This window comes from Podarcis melisellensis (genome assembly GCF_964234715.1).
Source record: "Podarcis melisellensis genome assembly, chromosome: 14".
NCBI lineage: Eukaryota > Metazoa > Chordata > Lepidosauria > Squamata > Lacertidae > Podarcis > Podarcis melisellensis.
In genome coordinates this window covers 22,299,202-22,315,869 of record NC_138546.1, presented here as the reverse complement: position 1 = coordinate 22,315,869, position 16,668 = coordinate 22,299,202, and the positions used below count along the sequence as shown (strand labels likewise).

Sequence of the window (16,668 nt, the reverse complement as noted above, 5' to 3'; positions counted from 1 at the left end):
TCACTCACCTCCTTTCATTCCGATTGGCTGCAATCAGCACCAAGGGTGAGAAGATTTATTCTCAATGGCTTCAAAGCTCCCCTGGTTGGGTAGCTCTAGGATGCTGGAGACAGGGACCCTGCTGCAGAAATAGTAACATGTCTGCAACACTTCTGCTTCTACCTAGAACCTGATCTTCAATGAAGTCACATTTATTCCCTGGTTTTTCTCTTGCTTCTTCCTCCAGAACCGAGGCTTGTTGAGCAATCCCAAAGTGCGGGACACTATGCTGATGCTGTCGGCAGAGATCATTTTCCCACAGATTGCCACCAGTTCCCTGGAAGACACAAACACTTGGTTCCAGAAACTCAACCTCCTCCTCCCAGGTGTCAATGGAACAATTCTTGAGCTGCTACCCCTGGGTATGCCCTGCCCATATTACCAAACCATGTAAGTAGCTGGCATACATTTACCTCAGTAGTTTCGAGGTCCCTTCACATAGTTTGATAACAGACAGAGGTTACCTCTTGTATACATTGGTGGCTACCACACAATCTGCATCTTGAGCATCCAGCCTGATTTGTTGTGGGGACACCAGATTCTGCTGCCTCAAGCAACTGTTATTCTAACACTTTCCAGTGCATTTTACTATAATTTTACTATAATTTGGGGAAGCGGGTTTATTGTGCTAGATCTTCCACTCAACTTCATTTGAGTAACCTTAATTTGAATACCAGTTGCTAGAAACCACAGGAGAGCAGAGTGCTCTTGTGGTCGGGTCCTGCTTGCAGGTTTCCCAAAGGCATCTGGGTGGCCACTTTGAGAACAGGCTGCTGGACTAGATCGGCGACTGGCCTGATCCAGCAGAGCTCTTCTTATGTTCTTATCTTCTTAATCCCCACCCCCAAAATAACCACAATCTGGAAGCAGCTACACCCAGTTGAGGACACAAAGGCTGGTTTCATCAAACCACCTAGTTCAGCACTCTGGGTTGCACCCAGTGCTAGTCCTACTCAGAGGAGACCCATTGAAATTGATGGTCATTTGGAGAACTGTTATACAAGTGATATAATGAAATTCAGTTAGAGGAGATTTGAGGAAGTCAGTTAACAATGTTATAAAAATTAGGTATTTGGAGAAGTAATTGTTTTTTGTGTTTAGGGTTTTTTTGGTATTGAAATGTGTCTTTATTTGTTGTGTGTTTTGTGATGTCATTTTTGTTATAAATGTGGAAAATTAATTTAAAAAAATTGAAGAATAAAGAAAGGAAAGAAATTGATGGCCATGACTACCTGAGGTTCATTCATCTCATTGGGTCTATTCTGAGTAAGACTTAGTGGAGCACAACCCTCTATTTCCAAAAAGACTCCAGAGCCAGTTGCAAGCAGGGTGAGAAAGCTATAGCCCTCCCAGACTATTGTTTGTTCTCTGCACCTTGTGCTCTGAGGTATACTGCCTCTGACTATGGGTGCTCCATTTCATTTCCATGGTTGAAAGTAATGGATAAGGCCTATACTGGAGGAAGGGCAGGTTGGATGCTAGTAAATGAATACGGTGAATAGGTGAAAAAAAAGTGTGACTCAAGCCAATGTGTGGAATTGCTTGTGTTTCTTCCTCAGTGTGAAAACGATGGATGGTCTCTACTCAACATTATCAGCCCGGAAGAGGCAAGATGTCTATGACTTCCAGAAGGCTTATTTAGCTTATCAGTTTGCTGATTCAGGTAAGGAGCCAAAGGGGCAGGTCTTAGGAATTTCACCCTGATACAGGAGCGGGAAATGGATCGAGCTGGCAGACCAAATCCTTATCTCCCCTGCCCCCTGTGGGCCACGCTTGACAGGGGAGCTTGGTGGTTCACCTGCTCATCATTTGATGCCACAGGTGACCCATTTTTGTCACCATAGCTTGAAGTTCAGTCACATGGGCCAAAGTGCTGTGCTGTGAAAGCCACAACAACCAGCTGATAGGCAGTACCTGCAAAGCCCTTTTGACAACTGGCTGATATGTGATGTCAGGTGTCGGTGGAGTCTTGGCCAAAAAAGTTTCACTGGCCTGGTGGACCTAATTATTGAGCCTTCCCCCAACCTCAACCACTAGTTCAGTCGCTGAGTGTTTATGAACAGTTTATCTGCTCAGAAGTTTATCTCCTTGGTGCTTGGGGCAAACTGTTCTGTTGGCTGGAAGAAGGGCAGGGAAGGAGGAGGAGGGTGTAACAGACTTCCAACATTATTTCTGCACAAATTCATCATTTGTAAGGAACCCAGCTGTGGATTTTTGTCCGTCTTCGCTTGACACATTCTCTTGCCTCCACAGGGTCAGCGTGCGACGGTGGGACTACAGGAATCCGAGACTGGCTGACAAAGAATTTGGGGGAGTTTTGCACAGTGGCTAAGCTGAGCGAACTTCAAGCTTTTTACCCAGAACTTGATGGAGTAAGTTTTTCTCGGCACTGTGCTCCAGTGGGGGCTGCCCCACCTCTTTCCTCTGCAGGGAACAGTAGCAGCCCTGCGCAACAATGAAACTATCTTCATCCAGCCTAAAATTGCCAAAGGGAGCTGACATATCTTTAAAGGAAAGGATTGATGTTCTCTGCAGTCTCTTTATATTCCACTCTTTCTTCTCTTCTTGAGTTTTCAAACTACTGCTTGCTTTAGAAAGTAAATACTTCAGAAATCAACCTGATTGGCATCCAAATTGTCTTTCTAAGGCCGGTGTTTCGTTTAATCAGTAGCAATCTGGGGAGTAAATTTATCCCGTAATGGTTCAGTTTTCGATGCTTGAGTATCATTATTAAGCTGAGAAGCAGCAAAATGAAGCTGTGCGTTTTCTTCTAAAGCAAATACAGACTTTTAACACAGGTGGTGTAATGCTTTCAAGAACAGTATGGACATGGAAAATCACCCATGAATTCTGTCAAAATTTATGCAAGAAGGTTTTTTTTCTGGGTGGGTATCTTCCTTACATATTTTAAAAAGAACACTGTATTTAACCATGTAACAACGGTTCTAAACCAAACATGATTTTTCTGTGTTTTGGAAATGGTTGCTGATATCCATATCTCTCTACCCGCTTATTTATTCTGTGGTTGTGCTGATCTGCTCAATTAATAAAATAATAATAATGTTGAAAACAGCTGAATTGTTATGTTTCATGGTGGTGTTTTCTTTAAGAACACACACACACACACACACACACACACACACGTAATGTGGTCCTTTTAACTCCACACCCATGCCCCCGAAAGGTGGGATCAGACATGGGATGGAGTAGAAATTCAGTCCAATTCACATTTCACTTGCAGTTTCTGCAACAATACATTAATAATCCTTTGAACTTTGCACCGCTCTGGATTTTGCAATGCAGTGCTCCACCCAAGCAATCTATACATAAGATGGGGCAACGCAGGCCTAAAAATGCATACAGAAGTAAAGGATAGCATGCAAAAACGCATTATACTAGGGGGAATTGCTTTGCACAAAGGTGCCCATCAAGGAAAATTGCATAAAAAACGTGTATGTTAGGAGAAATATGCACTAAAATGTTTCTGAATTTTAATGAAGGCTTAACCAAAAGTAAAACAAACAAACAAACACAAAATGATTGGAAAAATGAGAAATGGGGAAGAACTGAAACTGATTAGGCCAGCCCTACATGGGATACTGAGCATTTCGACCAACTGATTGCTACTGATTGAACTAAACTTAAAAGCATCTTTTGCCAACCTGTGGCCCTCCAGACTCTCTTGGACTACAACCCCCATCAGCCACATTCTTGGGGAGGGGGAGTGGGGTAGGCAGTATCTACAGGAGGAATAAATGGATTTATACTCCGTAAATAGGTATGTAACAGTTTAGTATCTTTATTGGTTGCATTCAATTAAATTTTACGCGGATTAGACCCATTGGAATTAATGGATTCAGAATCATCATCTCCAATACTTTCAATGGGTCTATTCTGACAGTAGATGCAGCCCCACATCTCTTAGGCTGCAACCTGGGAGTATGTTCCACTTAGTTTATTTCTGAGTAGACCTACACAGAATTTGCTCTGTTAACAATATTAGGCTGCAATCCAAACATGGAGATGTGGTGAAGTTCATTTATATCTGTGCTACTTATGACCAATAGCACCTAGGGAAGCCACGCGTAATTGCAGACCTGGAGCGGTGGCCAAGGCTGGATGTGCAGACAGAAGAGTGACCTGTTCTGGTCACATCCACACCACACTTTTAAAGCACTCTTACGCCACTTTAACAGTCATGGCTTCTTGCAGAGAATCCTGGGAACTATAGTTTTCCCAAGGTGCTGAGAATTGTATATCTATGAGGTACAACTCTCAAATCCAATCACAGCTCAGTTGGAGGAAAAGTGTAGGCAAGCTTTTGCTGCTTTCTTAGTCTCAATTGCCCATCTGTAAAATGGGACCAAGGCAGGAACATTCTCACGGGGTTAAGGGCAAAAGGAAGCAAGGGTCTGCATACAAAAACAACAGAGGTCCAGGCTAATAATAATAATAGTAATAATAATTTATTTTTACCCTGCCCATCTGGCTGAGTTTCCCCAGCCACTCTGGGTGGCTCCCAACAGAATTAAAAGCACAATAAAACACCAAACATTAAAAACTTCCCTAAACAGGGCTGCCTTCAGATGTCTTCTAAAAGTCACATAGTTGTTTATTTCCTTGACATCTGATTGGCGGGTGCCACTACCGAGAAAGCCCTCTGCCTGGTTCCCTGTAGCCTCACTTCTCGCATGGAGGAAACTGCCAGAAGGCCCTCAGAGCTGGATGATGGGGGTGGAGACGCTCCTTCTGGTATACTGGGCCGAGGCTGTTTGGGGCTTCAAAGGTCAGCACCAACACTTTGAATTATGCTCGGAAACGTACTGACCTATCCGAAACAATGCTTTGAAGCTGACACCAGACTCTGGTAGCATGACCTTGAGTGAATTTTTAAACTGTCTATAAAGGCTCTCACTGATGGGATACCAAAATTGGTTAGGGTGCTTCCAGATTTTCCTTGACATCTGATCCTTTAGTCCAAGACCCCCCTGATTATTAGAAAGTGGGGTGTTTTTACAGAACAGGGCCACCAGCTAAGAAACTGAACTTTTGTACACACTCAAGGGCAGCCTGATAACTAGGAAAAGATCCGCGGGTGACAGGAGTGAGCCAGCAATAAATCACACTGAGCAAGTTGGAGTAACTCTTTATTAGCAAAAACAGCATCTGTCCTTTTAATGCTTCTTCTTGTTCTGGGAGACCAAGGGGCAGGGGAGCTCGTTGTAGCAGGAGGGGGAGACATATATGCCAGACTCTTCCTCTTCTGCCTCCAGTTCTGCACTTCTCTGACACAGACTTACTAAGACCTGTTACCTCTTCAGCTTTCAACACCTCCTCCTTCCAGTCTTCTTCTTCTCCCTGTGTCCACTTATCGTCGTCTCACCAGCAATCCCTGGGTTCTGAGCCTTAGCTTGTTCCTCCCACCATTCCTCAGTGTCCAACCAGCCCATGACGTCAGGCAGTAGGGAGAGGAGCACACCTCAGTTGCAGAGCACCTGCTTTGCATGCCAAAGGGCCCAGGTTGGATCACCAGCATCTCCAGGTAGGGCTGAGAAAGAGTCCTATTTTAAATCCTGAGAGCTTCTGCCAGTCATTGTTGATTGTACTGAGTCAGATGGACCATTGCCCTGAGTTAATATAAGGCAGCTTTGTATGTAACCTGGAATTATATAATAATTATCTTAAATGGCCCATACTCATCTCCCATGCCTGGTGTGTTCCAGGGCACCATCACCACTGGGAACAGTGGAAGCCTTTAGGTAAGACAAAGCAAAGCCTGGCACAAAACTTAATAAATGGCATTTGACCGGGTGAATAGACACAAGTGAAAACGGATTGCATAGGAAATGATGCAGACTAGGGGTGCACATACACTTTGGATGAAGTCCAGATATGAAGCTGAAGTATCAGAGGTAGCCAGGCCTCCTCTGGAAATGAAATGGGTCTTGCCAGAAGTGGTCCCAAGCAAACCAGTCTAGTTCCAAAGCTTCCAGTCCTCCTACAGTAATTCCTTATAATTAATCCACAGATGGAGAACCCTTCTGCCCTCAGCCCAGCCCAAGCAGCCGACTTAACTGTCATTGCTCAGATGTTGCACAACTCCACCCTGGCCAGCCTTGCTCTTGGGGTCGTGGAGAACTTTAAAAACTATGGCTCGCTCCGTGAATATTTGTCCAGGCTCAAAGGCCCTCCCTGCAAGGTAAGGTCGGGGGGGGGGTTCCCATGCCATTTTGTGATGTGCTAAAATCTATTTCCTTGGCCACAGTCTCACTAAATCTACCTGTTCCAACTTTCTGATACCTCTCCTTGATAAGACAGTGTTCCGTTTAGTGCCTGTTTTGGATAACTTCTACACAATTTGCTGGTGCACGCCAATGAAGAGCATCTCATAGCCAAACACAGGACAGATCCACACCATGCATTAAAACATCTTTAATGCATATTTAAAGCATGTGTCTTTCCCCAAAGAATCCTGGGAACTGTAGTTGGTAGAGTGCTGGGAATTGTAGCTCTGTGAGGTGGGACTATAGTTCCCAGTATTCTTGGGGGAGGGGGAGTAATGTACTTTAGATGTAGCCCATTTGAGGGGAAAGTGCTCTTGTGCTCAGATCCTGTTACGGGTTTCCAACGGGCATCTGGTTTGTCACTGTGAGAACAGCATGCTAGACTAGATGGGCCATTGGCCTGATCCAGTAAGCTGTTCTTGTGTTCTTCAATGTATGTCCAATGTGCGTCCAATGTATGGTGTGGATCTGCCGACAGGCTCTATTTTGTGCTTTCCATCAACGTGTAATCTAGTGGAATGGGCTTGTGAAATCCAGCTCCCTCCCTGCATTCATATCTCTTGATATGTTTTGTGAACAAGTCTGTTGAGCCTAAGCATACCACTGGCACACCCTACAGAAATCCTGAAAGCTCTTTCTTTCTCTGGACTGTTGTGAAGCCCACTTCTTTCATCCCTGTGTCTTCCACGCAGAGCTACAAGCCCACAGAAATCTTGTCTATGTGTCAAGGACCTTCTCCACTGGCTGCTCTCACCCCTGAAAGCCAGCAAGAGCTTTTGGACAATGTATTTCTCTTCCTCAAGAAAGGAGGAGGTTCAATGGTCTCCTCTCAGTGGAACGAGGTCTACCACCTTTTGCTCTCCAACTTCCTACCGACTCTGGGGACATCCCGCCACCCCCAATCTTCCTCCAAGGCAACATGTGAACTCTTCCATTCCACGTAAGTCAGAGGTAACATAATATGGGTGGGGGGAAAGTGTGCAAAAAATGAGAAGAGCATCTATTACTGAAAATAACATTCAGAAATGCAGAAGAAAGGGTGGCTTGTAAAAATGTGCATATGGGGCAAGACTGAGTACAAAAACTAGGAGTCATAAGCACTAAAACACTTGTCAATATTCATGAGGACTTTTAAAAACAAATAAACAAATATTGCAGACTGATGGGGTGGAACTTAAGACTAGAAAAAATGAGAAACTGAGAGAAACAAACATTGACAGATTCATCCACCTCTATATCATATCACCTTGAATTTTGTTGAAAATGATAGGAAAGAGAGAGAGAGAGAGAGAGAGAGAGAGAGAGAAAGGAAGGAAGGAAGGAAGGAAGGAAGGAAGGAAGGAAGGAAGGAAGGAAGGAAGGAAGGAAGGAAGGAAGGAAGGAAGGGGAATAGATAAATTTCTGAACAGAGCCTGCTAGAATCTTATGTTGCTCAAAAGGTCCCACTCTAAAAATACCTCACTGCTGCTTCAAAACGTATTTTTTTAATCACAGAATGAAGGAGATCGTCGCACTTCACCCCAGCCTTACTAAACGGCAGGAAGAACTTGCAGAGGTCAAAAGCCTTTGCCTCTTGAGTGATCATCAACCCAAACCCACAGGTAACCTTTCGTTACTAAGGGGGAGTGTTATGTACTGAAGTTCTCACCCTGGGCCAGCAGGGGGATACTGTAGATAGTAATGCAAATGAAGGATCGAAAAGTGACGTTCAGTGATTGGATAGTTTTGTATGCAAATGAAGGATTGAAAAGTGACGTTCAGTGATTGGATAATTTTAGAAAATGGCAACAGTTGCATTGTTCTGGAGCTCTATATAAGCAGGCTGACTGAGCTCCTCAGCCCAGTTCTGTTTTGGCATCTGAATAAAGAAGAGCTGTTTAAAGAATCGCTGTGTCGTCTGACATGTTCGCCCACAACTTAACAGGGAGGGTCTTACTTCAGTCTGAGGGTGGCATTCCCTTCTTGGCAACCAAAACAAAGAAGAAAACTGAGCAGAATGTAGGAAGCAGCCTGACACCAAGTCAGATTGTTGGTCCTCTTAGCTGACATGTTCCCAAACTGATACTTCCTCTCTTTCCATTTGCAGCAGCAACACAAATCCCTGAAAGAACGGCAAATCACCCCCCTGGAGGTGCCAAAACTCAGAACGTTGCAAATGTCACAGGTGATGCCCCTGGACAATCTGCGTCTCGCAGTCCTGGAGATGCCACCACTCTTCCAACTGAGGTCCCTGCAGCTGCCACAGGGGCCAACCAGGGAGGTGCTTCAACCTTCTTCCCTGGGAGAGAGGCTGGAGGCATCTCTGGCAGTGCCCAAACTCTCCACCCAGGAGGCAACACAGAACGGACAACTGGATGGTCTGCATCTTGCACTTCGAGACAGACTACCACTCCCACCCTTGGAAGTGCCATAGGCAATACCCCTGACGTCACAAGAGGCACCACAAGCAGTGTCCCTGCTGCTCCTACAACACACACCCCTGAGAGTGTTATGGGCCACATCCCTGGAAATTCTACAGGCATCATCCCTGGTGGTGGTACAACTCACATCCCTGGAGGTGCAACCAGCAACGTTACTCGAGGAGCCTCAACTCAAGTCCCTGGTGGAGCAACAAGCAACATCCCTGGTGGTTCTGCATCCAACATCCACGGTGGAGCAACAAGCAAAACCCCTGATGCTGCTGCAACTCGCATCTCTGTAGGAGCAACAGGCAACACCACTGGTGGTGGTGCTGCAATTGTCCTCCCAGGTGGAGCAACAAGCAACATCCCTGGTGGTTCTGCAACTCACATCCCGGGAGCTACTGAAACTTCAGTTCATGGAAGCTCAAACAGCAACATTCCTGGAAGAACTACAGTTCCCATTCCTGGAAGGGATACAGCATACAGTCAGGGTATCCCGGGTGCTGGAGCAACTTCTGTCGCTGCTGGCAATACAACTCACATCCCTGGAAATGTTTCTGGAGGTGCCCCTGCATATGCATGGACTCACCCAGTCCTATTTTTCGCCTGCCTTCTCCTCCCTTGCTTTATTGTAACCATTTCCCCATAGTGCACCTCTGTTTCACAACCCACCTGCAAATTTGCCTAAATAAGAGACACTCTTTGGAATCAGACTACAGTGTTGTGTATCAGTGTCTTTCCAGATAACTGATAGCAGTTTTCTAGCATCCTGCTACTCTGGAATCTTGAATTTGTTGTGTTTGATTACACAGAATATATTTATCATGCAATAAATCATCCGTCCAGCCAATGGTGCACATCAAAGTATTCTGGTATCCTTCTAGCTTCACATTACCGTGAAATTTGTGCAAAATGGGATTGCCATATTTCAAACAGTGAAGATCTGGACAGAAGTTGTTGAGCTTTTTTTTTGGGGGGGGGACCAAAATCTTTTGGAAAATGGGCAAAAATGACACTGCCAACATGGGCTGCCATATATCTGGATTTTCCTGGACATTTCCACGATTTTTGTCCAGACACTGCTGCCAACTGCAATATTCCATGCATGTCCAGGAAATTCTGGCCTTATGGCAACCCCAAATAAAGATGTAGGTTGTTGTGTGAAAAGAGGACCATGTGTGGCTTCTGTAGAAAGCATTTCCCCTTCTTTTCTTCATAAATCTTATTGTCCTTAGTAGGAGTAGAAAGTAGTGTATGGTGGAAGCTCTATCATCTAATATTTAATATTTATTGCTGAACATTCCTTATTTCTGAACATCTCAGTGTGGAAAAGCAGCTGGACATTGCTGGGTGCCTCCCTCACCATTCTGTTCCTCTCCCCTGACCCCTAAAAGAGTTCAGCCCACATAGCAAGTTAATATTAGGCAGTTCAGCGGGACTTATTAGGCATAGGGACACACAGTTATACCAAGTCAGATCATTGGTCCATCTAACTCAGTATTGTCTCCAATGACTGGCAGAGGCTCTCCAGGGTTTCAGGCAGGGAGCCACTCCCCACCCTACCTGGATGTGAAGCAGGGGCAGTGATGGGTGTGGCCTAAAGAGAGTGGGTGTGTCTGGGAAGAGGGTGTGGTGTATGAGAGTCCTGAGGGCCACGTAAAGCGGTTTGGAGGGCCAGATGTTTACAATAATACATTAGAGGAGGGAGGGAGGAGAGTTATGGACCTCTAGAAGGAAAAAGGCACCCAGATCAAAAGGAAGGGCCAAAGAAAGGCTGGGTTTCAGGGAAGGCGGATAAAGAAGTGATGCAAGGTAGGTATGAATAATAGAATGAAGTTCTTAAGAAGAAGAAAAGTGAGCAGAACATAGGAACACAGGAAGCAGCCTTGCACCAAGTTGGATTGTTGGTCCACTTAGCCCAGAAGTTCCCAAACTGATTATTTTCTCTCTTTTTTTTTCATGTTCATTTTCAGCAACGCAAATCCCTGAACAAGCCCCAGATGACATCCCCGGAGGCTCCCCAGGCAATATCCTTGGAGCTGCTGAAACTCAAGATGTTACAAGTGTTCTAGCCAATTCCCCTGAAACAACCAAAGGGGACACTTTTGAAGAAAGTGCAATTCATGGAGATGCCAGCACTGTTGCAACTGATGCCCCTGCAGCTGCCACAGGGGACACGCAGAGGGCTGCAACCTTCATCCCTGGGAGGCAGAAAGGAGGCACCACTGGCAGTGCGGCAACTCTCCACCCTGCAGGAAGCACAGGAGGGATGCCAGGAGGGCCTGCATCCTACATCTTGAGACAGACCACTACTCTCATCCTTGGAAGTGGAGGCATCTCAATAAACTTCCTTGATGGTGCTGCAACTCACATTCCTGGAGCAGCAACTGGAGACATTCTTGGGGGTGCTGTAATTAATGTCCCAGGCAATATTGTTGGTGGCACTGCAACTCACATTCCTGTTGGGGTAACAGGCAACATCTATGGTGGTACTGTAACTGACATTGCTGGAGGTGCCACGGGCAGGATCCTTGGTGATACAGAGCCTCCCATCCCTGGAGGTGCAACAGGCTACATTCCAGGTAGTGCTACAGGGCACATCCCTGGAAAAACAGGAGGCAACCTCACTGGTGGTTTTGCAACTGACATCCCAGGTAAGGCAACAGGCAACATAACTTCAGGTTCTGCAACTAACATCCCTGGCGGAGCAACAGGCAATATCGTGGATGGTTCTGTAACTCAGATCCCTGGTGACACAACAAACAATATCACTGGTGGTTCTGCAACTCACATCTCTGTAGGCACAAGAGTCAATGCAGCTGGTGGTTCTGCAACTGACATCACAGGTGATGCAACAGGCAACATTCCTGGTGGTCCTACAATGCACATCCCTGGTGAAACAGGAGGCAACTTGGCTGGTGGTTCTGAAACTGGCATCCCTGGTGGTGCAACAAGCAATTTCCCTGGAGGTTCTGTAGCTCACAACTCTGTAGCCACTGCAGGCAACACTGATGGTGGTTCTGCAACTCAGATAACCCATGGTGCAACAGGCAACGTTCCTGATGGTGCTGTAACTGACAAACCTGGAGGTGTAACAGGCGGCATAACTGGTGGTTTCCCTACTCAAATCTCTGTAGGCACAACTGGCAACATTCCTGGTGGTTTGACAGCACATATCCCTGGCCAAACAGGAGGCAACCTCTATAGTGGCTCTGCAACTGGCATTGCTGGTGCAGCAACAGGCAACATCTCTGGTGGTTCTGCAACTGACACCCCTGATGGTGCAACAGGCAATGCTGCTGCAGCTAACATTCCTGGTGGTACCATAAACAACATCCTTGGTTCTGCAACTCATGTATCTATAGACACAAGGAGCAACACTGCTGGTGGTTCTGCAACTGACATCTCTGGTGAAATGGGAGAAAACACTGCTGGTCATTCTGCAACTGGCATCCCTGGTGGTGCAACAGGAGATGTCTCTGAAGGTTCTGCAACTCACAACTCTGTGGGCACAGCAGGCAACATTGATGGGGGTTCTGCAAATGACATTGCTAGTACAGCAACGGGCAACATTCCTGATGGTGCTGCAACAGACATCTTTGGTGGAGGAACAGGGAACAGCTCTGATGGTTCTACAACTGATATCCTTGGAGAGGCAACAGGCAGCATTGCTGGTGGTTCTGACACTCACATCTCTGTAGGCACAACAAGAAGCAACACTGCTGGTGCAATGGACATTCCTGTTAGAGCCATAGGCAACATCCTTGGTGGTTCTGCAACTCATATCTCTGTAGGCACAACAGGCAACCTTGATGGTGGTTCTGAAGCTGACACTGCTGGTGCAGCAACAGACAACATTCCTGATGGTGCTGCAACCGACATCCTTCATGGCATCACAGGCAACATGCTTGGTAGTGCTGCAACTCACATCTCTGTAGGCACAAGAGACAACATTGCTGGCAGGTTTGCAACTAACATGCAAGGTGCAGCAACAGGCAACATCCCTGAAGCTGCTACAGCTGACATTGCTGGTGCAGCAACAGGCAACATTCCTAATGGTGCTGCAACCAACAACATCCGTGAAGCTGCTGGTGCAGCAGCAGGCAACATTCCTAATGGTCCTACAACACGTGTCCCTGGTGAAACAGGAGACAACTTCACTGGTGGTTCTGTAACTGACATCGCTGGTGCAGCAACAGACAACATCCCTGCAACTAACATCCTTGGTGGTTCTGCAACTCGCATCTCTGTAGGTACAACTGGCATCCTTGGAGAGGCAACAGGCAGCACTGATGGTTCTTTAACTCCTGTCTCTATAGGCACAAAAAGCAATGCTACTGGTGGTTCAACAGAAATTGTCTCTGGGGGTTCAGCAGCTTACAACTCTGTAGACACAGTGGGCAACATTGTTGGTGGTTCTGCAAATTACATCACTGTTGGTGCTACAGGTCACATCCCTGATGGTGCTGCAACGGACACTGGAATCGCAGCAACAGGCAATATACCACATGCTGCTCCAACGTTCATCCCAGGTGGCACAACAAACGATATCCTTGATAGTTCTGCAAGTGGCGTTACTGTTGGTGCAACAGACAACATTCCTGGTGGTTCTGCAACTGACATCCTTGCAGAGGGAACAGACAACATCGCTGGTAGTTCTGAAACTTACGCCTCTGTAGGCACAACAACAAGGAGCAACACTGTTGGTGGTTCTGCAATCGGCACTGCTGGTGGTGCAACAGGCAACATTCCTGGTGGTCCTACAACACACATCCCTGGAGAAATAGGAGGCAACTTCACTGGTGGTTCTGCTACTGACATCCCCAGGGATGCAACAGGCAATATCTCTGGAGGTTCTGCAAATCACAACTCTGTAGACATGGGAGGCAACACTGATGATGGTTTTGCAACAGAGATACCTCATGACGTAACAGGAAACACTGCTGGTGCTTCTGCACATGGCATCACTAGTGATGCAACAGGCAACATCCATGGTCCAGCAACAAGCAACATCTCTCATGGTGCTCCATCAATCTTTGGTGGAGCAACAGGCAACATCACTGGTGGTTCCGCAACTCAAATTCCTCATCACACAACAGGCACCATCAGTGGTGGTGATGCAACTCAGATCCCTGTTACAGCAACGGGCAACATGCATGGTGCTGCTGCATCTGACATCCCTAGTGGCACTACAGGCAACATCCCCAATGGCTCTGCAATTGACCTCCCTGGTGGTGCAACTCCAGACATCAATGGTGGGGGTGTCACCCAAATCCCTGGTAGCACAACAGAGGATGTATCTGGTGGTGATTTGACTCATATTCCCGGGGATGCAGCAACTCAAATTCTTGGTAGTGCAACAGGCAAAAGTCCTCTTGTCTCTGAATTTGACATTTCTGGTGGTGCAACAGGAAGTCTCACAGGTGGTTCTGTAACTCACACCCCAAGAGCAGCAACAGGCTACATTCCTGCTGGTTCTGCAACCGACACCCCCAGTGGCACAACAGGCAACGGCAATGGTGGTTCTGCAATTCCCATTCCTACTGGTGCAACAGGTAACCACACTGGTGGTGCTGCAACTCACATCCTTGGAAACACTACAGGGGACATCTATGGAGGTGCCCCTTCATATGCAAGGACCCATCCAATCCTGTTTTCCACCTCCCTTGTCCTCCCTTACTTTCTTACAACTGTTTTCCTATAATCCAACCTTGCTATCCACAATGTTTTGCAAAATATTTAATATTTCTTAGTAAACATTCCTTATTTCTGTACACCTGAGTTTGGAAAAGCAGCTGGATGTTTCTTGGTGCCCCACCAACCATTGTGTTTTCCCACCCTCCAAACTCTGCCTCCACCCCTTAAAGAATTCAGTCCACTTGCAAACTTTGTGCAGGTAATAAAAAGCTGGGTCCCTTGTGCTTTTGAGAACAATACATGGTGATTTAATGTGGATATTCAATGGCCAATTGCAGAAACCTTATTAGGCATGCAGACACAATTGATGTGAAACAGGAAGCTGCCTTATACTGAGTCGGAGCATTGGTGAGCTAGCTTAGTACTGCCAGCACTGACTGGCAGCAGTTCTCCAGAGCTTCAGGCAGGGAGCATTTCCCACTCCTCCCAGGAATACCAGAGATTGAACTTGAGACCTTCTGCATGTAAAGTGAGCCATGTTCCTTCCACAAATTCCTTCCACAATTAGGTGGTTATCTAATGAAGGATTTTCAGCGCTCTCACTTGCTGGTGTCTTGGGGAATGCACTCACCTTTCATTCTCTAAATGATTCTCTAAATGATTCTTAGCTTGTATCCTTGGTATACTTGTGTGTGAATTTATCATACCCTCCTACATTTCTCTGATGAAAATAGGAACATCTTATTCCATCATCATCATCATGATAAAAATGAAATTTATTAATTTTTTAATTTGTACCCTACCCCAGCTACTCTGGGAGGCTACCAACATATATAAAATCATAATAAAACATTAAACATTACAAAAACTTCCTTGTACAGGGCTGCTTTCAGGGGACTCGGGGGTTGCATAACTCCATACCCTCCAACATTCCTCCAATGAAAATAGGGGTGTCCTAAGGAAAAGTGGGACATTCTAGGATCAGATCAGAAACCAGGATGGCTTCTGTAAATCCGGGACTGTCTCTGGAAAATAGGGACACTTAGAGGGTCTGATATATTCAGTGTTCATGAATATTCAGAGGTAGTGTGCTAAGCAGGTTAATATCCTCACTCCAACCTCTGTTTCTCTTTTGCCCAGAGTCAGGGCTCAGCCACACACCTTTTTCCTTGCACTTTCTAGGCTGAGGCCTGCACTTTCCCAGTCCGTGCCCCAGAGCTCCCCCTGCCCTGCCACTTCACCCAGGAAAATCCACTCTTTAGCACTGAATCGGAACAAATGGCAGTTTGGTTTTTCCCTAGATTGCCATTTCCTCCGATTCAGTGGTAAAGAGCATGTTTTCATGGAGAAATCAGTGAGAGGGAAAGAAAAGTGCTCAGATGTGGACCTAGAAATCCCAGACTGCACCTAGTTATACGGAGCAAAGGAAAGTGTGGATGAGACCTCAAACTCCACAAGGAAAATAACATCTTATGCTGTGTAACACTTTTTAAAGGAAATAAAGCTTTTAACTTTTATTTTTGGTCTGGTTATTTGTTTATTCCCTTGCAAAGGAAGACCTCAATTTATGACCTGGTTGTTTATCCTGCTATTCCCATTGCAAAGAAAATATTTGGGGCTGGCTGTGTATCTGGAGCCTGATCACTTTGACACACACAGCAAAGCTGTTGTTTAAAATTCTCTATCTAGTTCCGCCCCAAAATTGGATCATAGTATGAGCAGCCAGCACAGCCAATGACCAGGGATGATGGGAGTTGTAGTCCAGCAACTTCTGGAGGGTCACAGATGATCCCCAACCTTGCTTTAGGCACTAACAGAAACCATTTGTGTTATGCTCAGGGAAAAGCACTTTGAATATGCTCAGAAACATACTCGAGGGACAAGCCAGAGGTTTTGAAAACCCAATGTGGCAGCTGTACATCATATTCCTATTAACTGCAGCCTATTTAATAAAAAGGGTACTTTTGCTGGATTTGGCATCCTCCAGAGTAATTTTATTGCATTTTCTGCACTCTCCTTAAGCTTAGAGCTGCTATTAGAGCTGCCCAAACACTGGGATTCTTTTTAGGCCCAAACATTCACTTTCCAAGATTCCAAGTCCTGTAGGCTTTGAGTGGGTATTATTATTATTTCAGTTTATGAGTTATGACTTGAAGCAGTTTGTCCACATGCAAATATCTGTCCCCAAGGGGCTCATAATCTAAGCCAGGAGTGAAGGTTCTCAAGGCCTGTTTGGAGCACCAGCTCCGAGATGCTCAGATGATTCTGCAATAATTTGCGTGAGGACCCCAGAGCTGGTTCGCAGG

General features: G+C 46.0%; 1 protein-coding gene across 1 annotated transcript in view; it reads left to right on the top strand.

Annotated features, from left to right (window-relative positions):
* The window catches only part of LOC309356185 (uncharacterized protein), a 60,650-nt gene extending 51,051 nt beyond the window's left edge, over window positions 1-9,599 (top strand). The window contains exons 51-57 of the mRNA XM_081887364.1: window positions 227-429; window positions 1,599-1,702; window positions 2,293-2,411; window positions 6,068-6,238; window positions 7,016-7,263; window positions 7,818-7,924; window positions 8,410-9,599. Of these exons, the coding sequence (XP_081743490.1) occupies window positions 227-429; window positions 1,599-1,702; window positions 2,293-2,411; window positions 6,068-6,238; window positions 7,016-7,263; window positions 7,818-7,924; window positions 8,410-9,374 (1,917 nt within the window). The 3' untranslated portion in view covers window positions 9,375-9,599. The remainder of the gene's footprint in view (window positions 1-226; window positions 430-1,598; window positions 1,703-2,292; window positions 2,412-6,067; window positions 6,239-7,015; window positions 7,264-7,817; window positions 7,925-8,409) is intronic.
* Window positions 9,600-16,668: the final 7,069 nt, after the last annotated feature.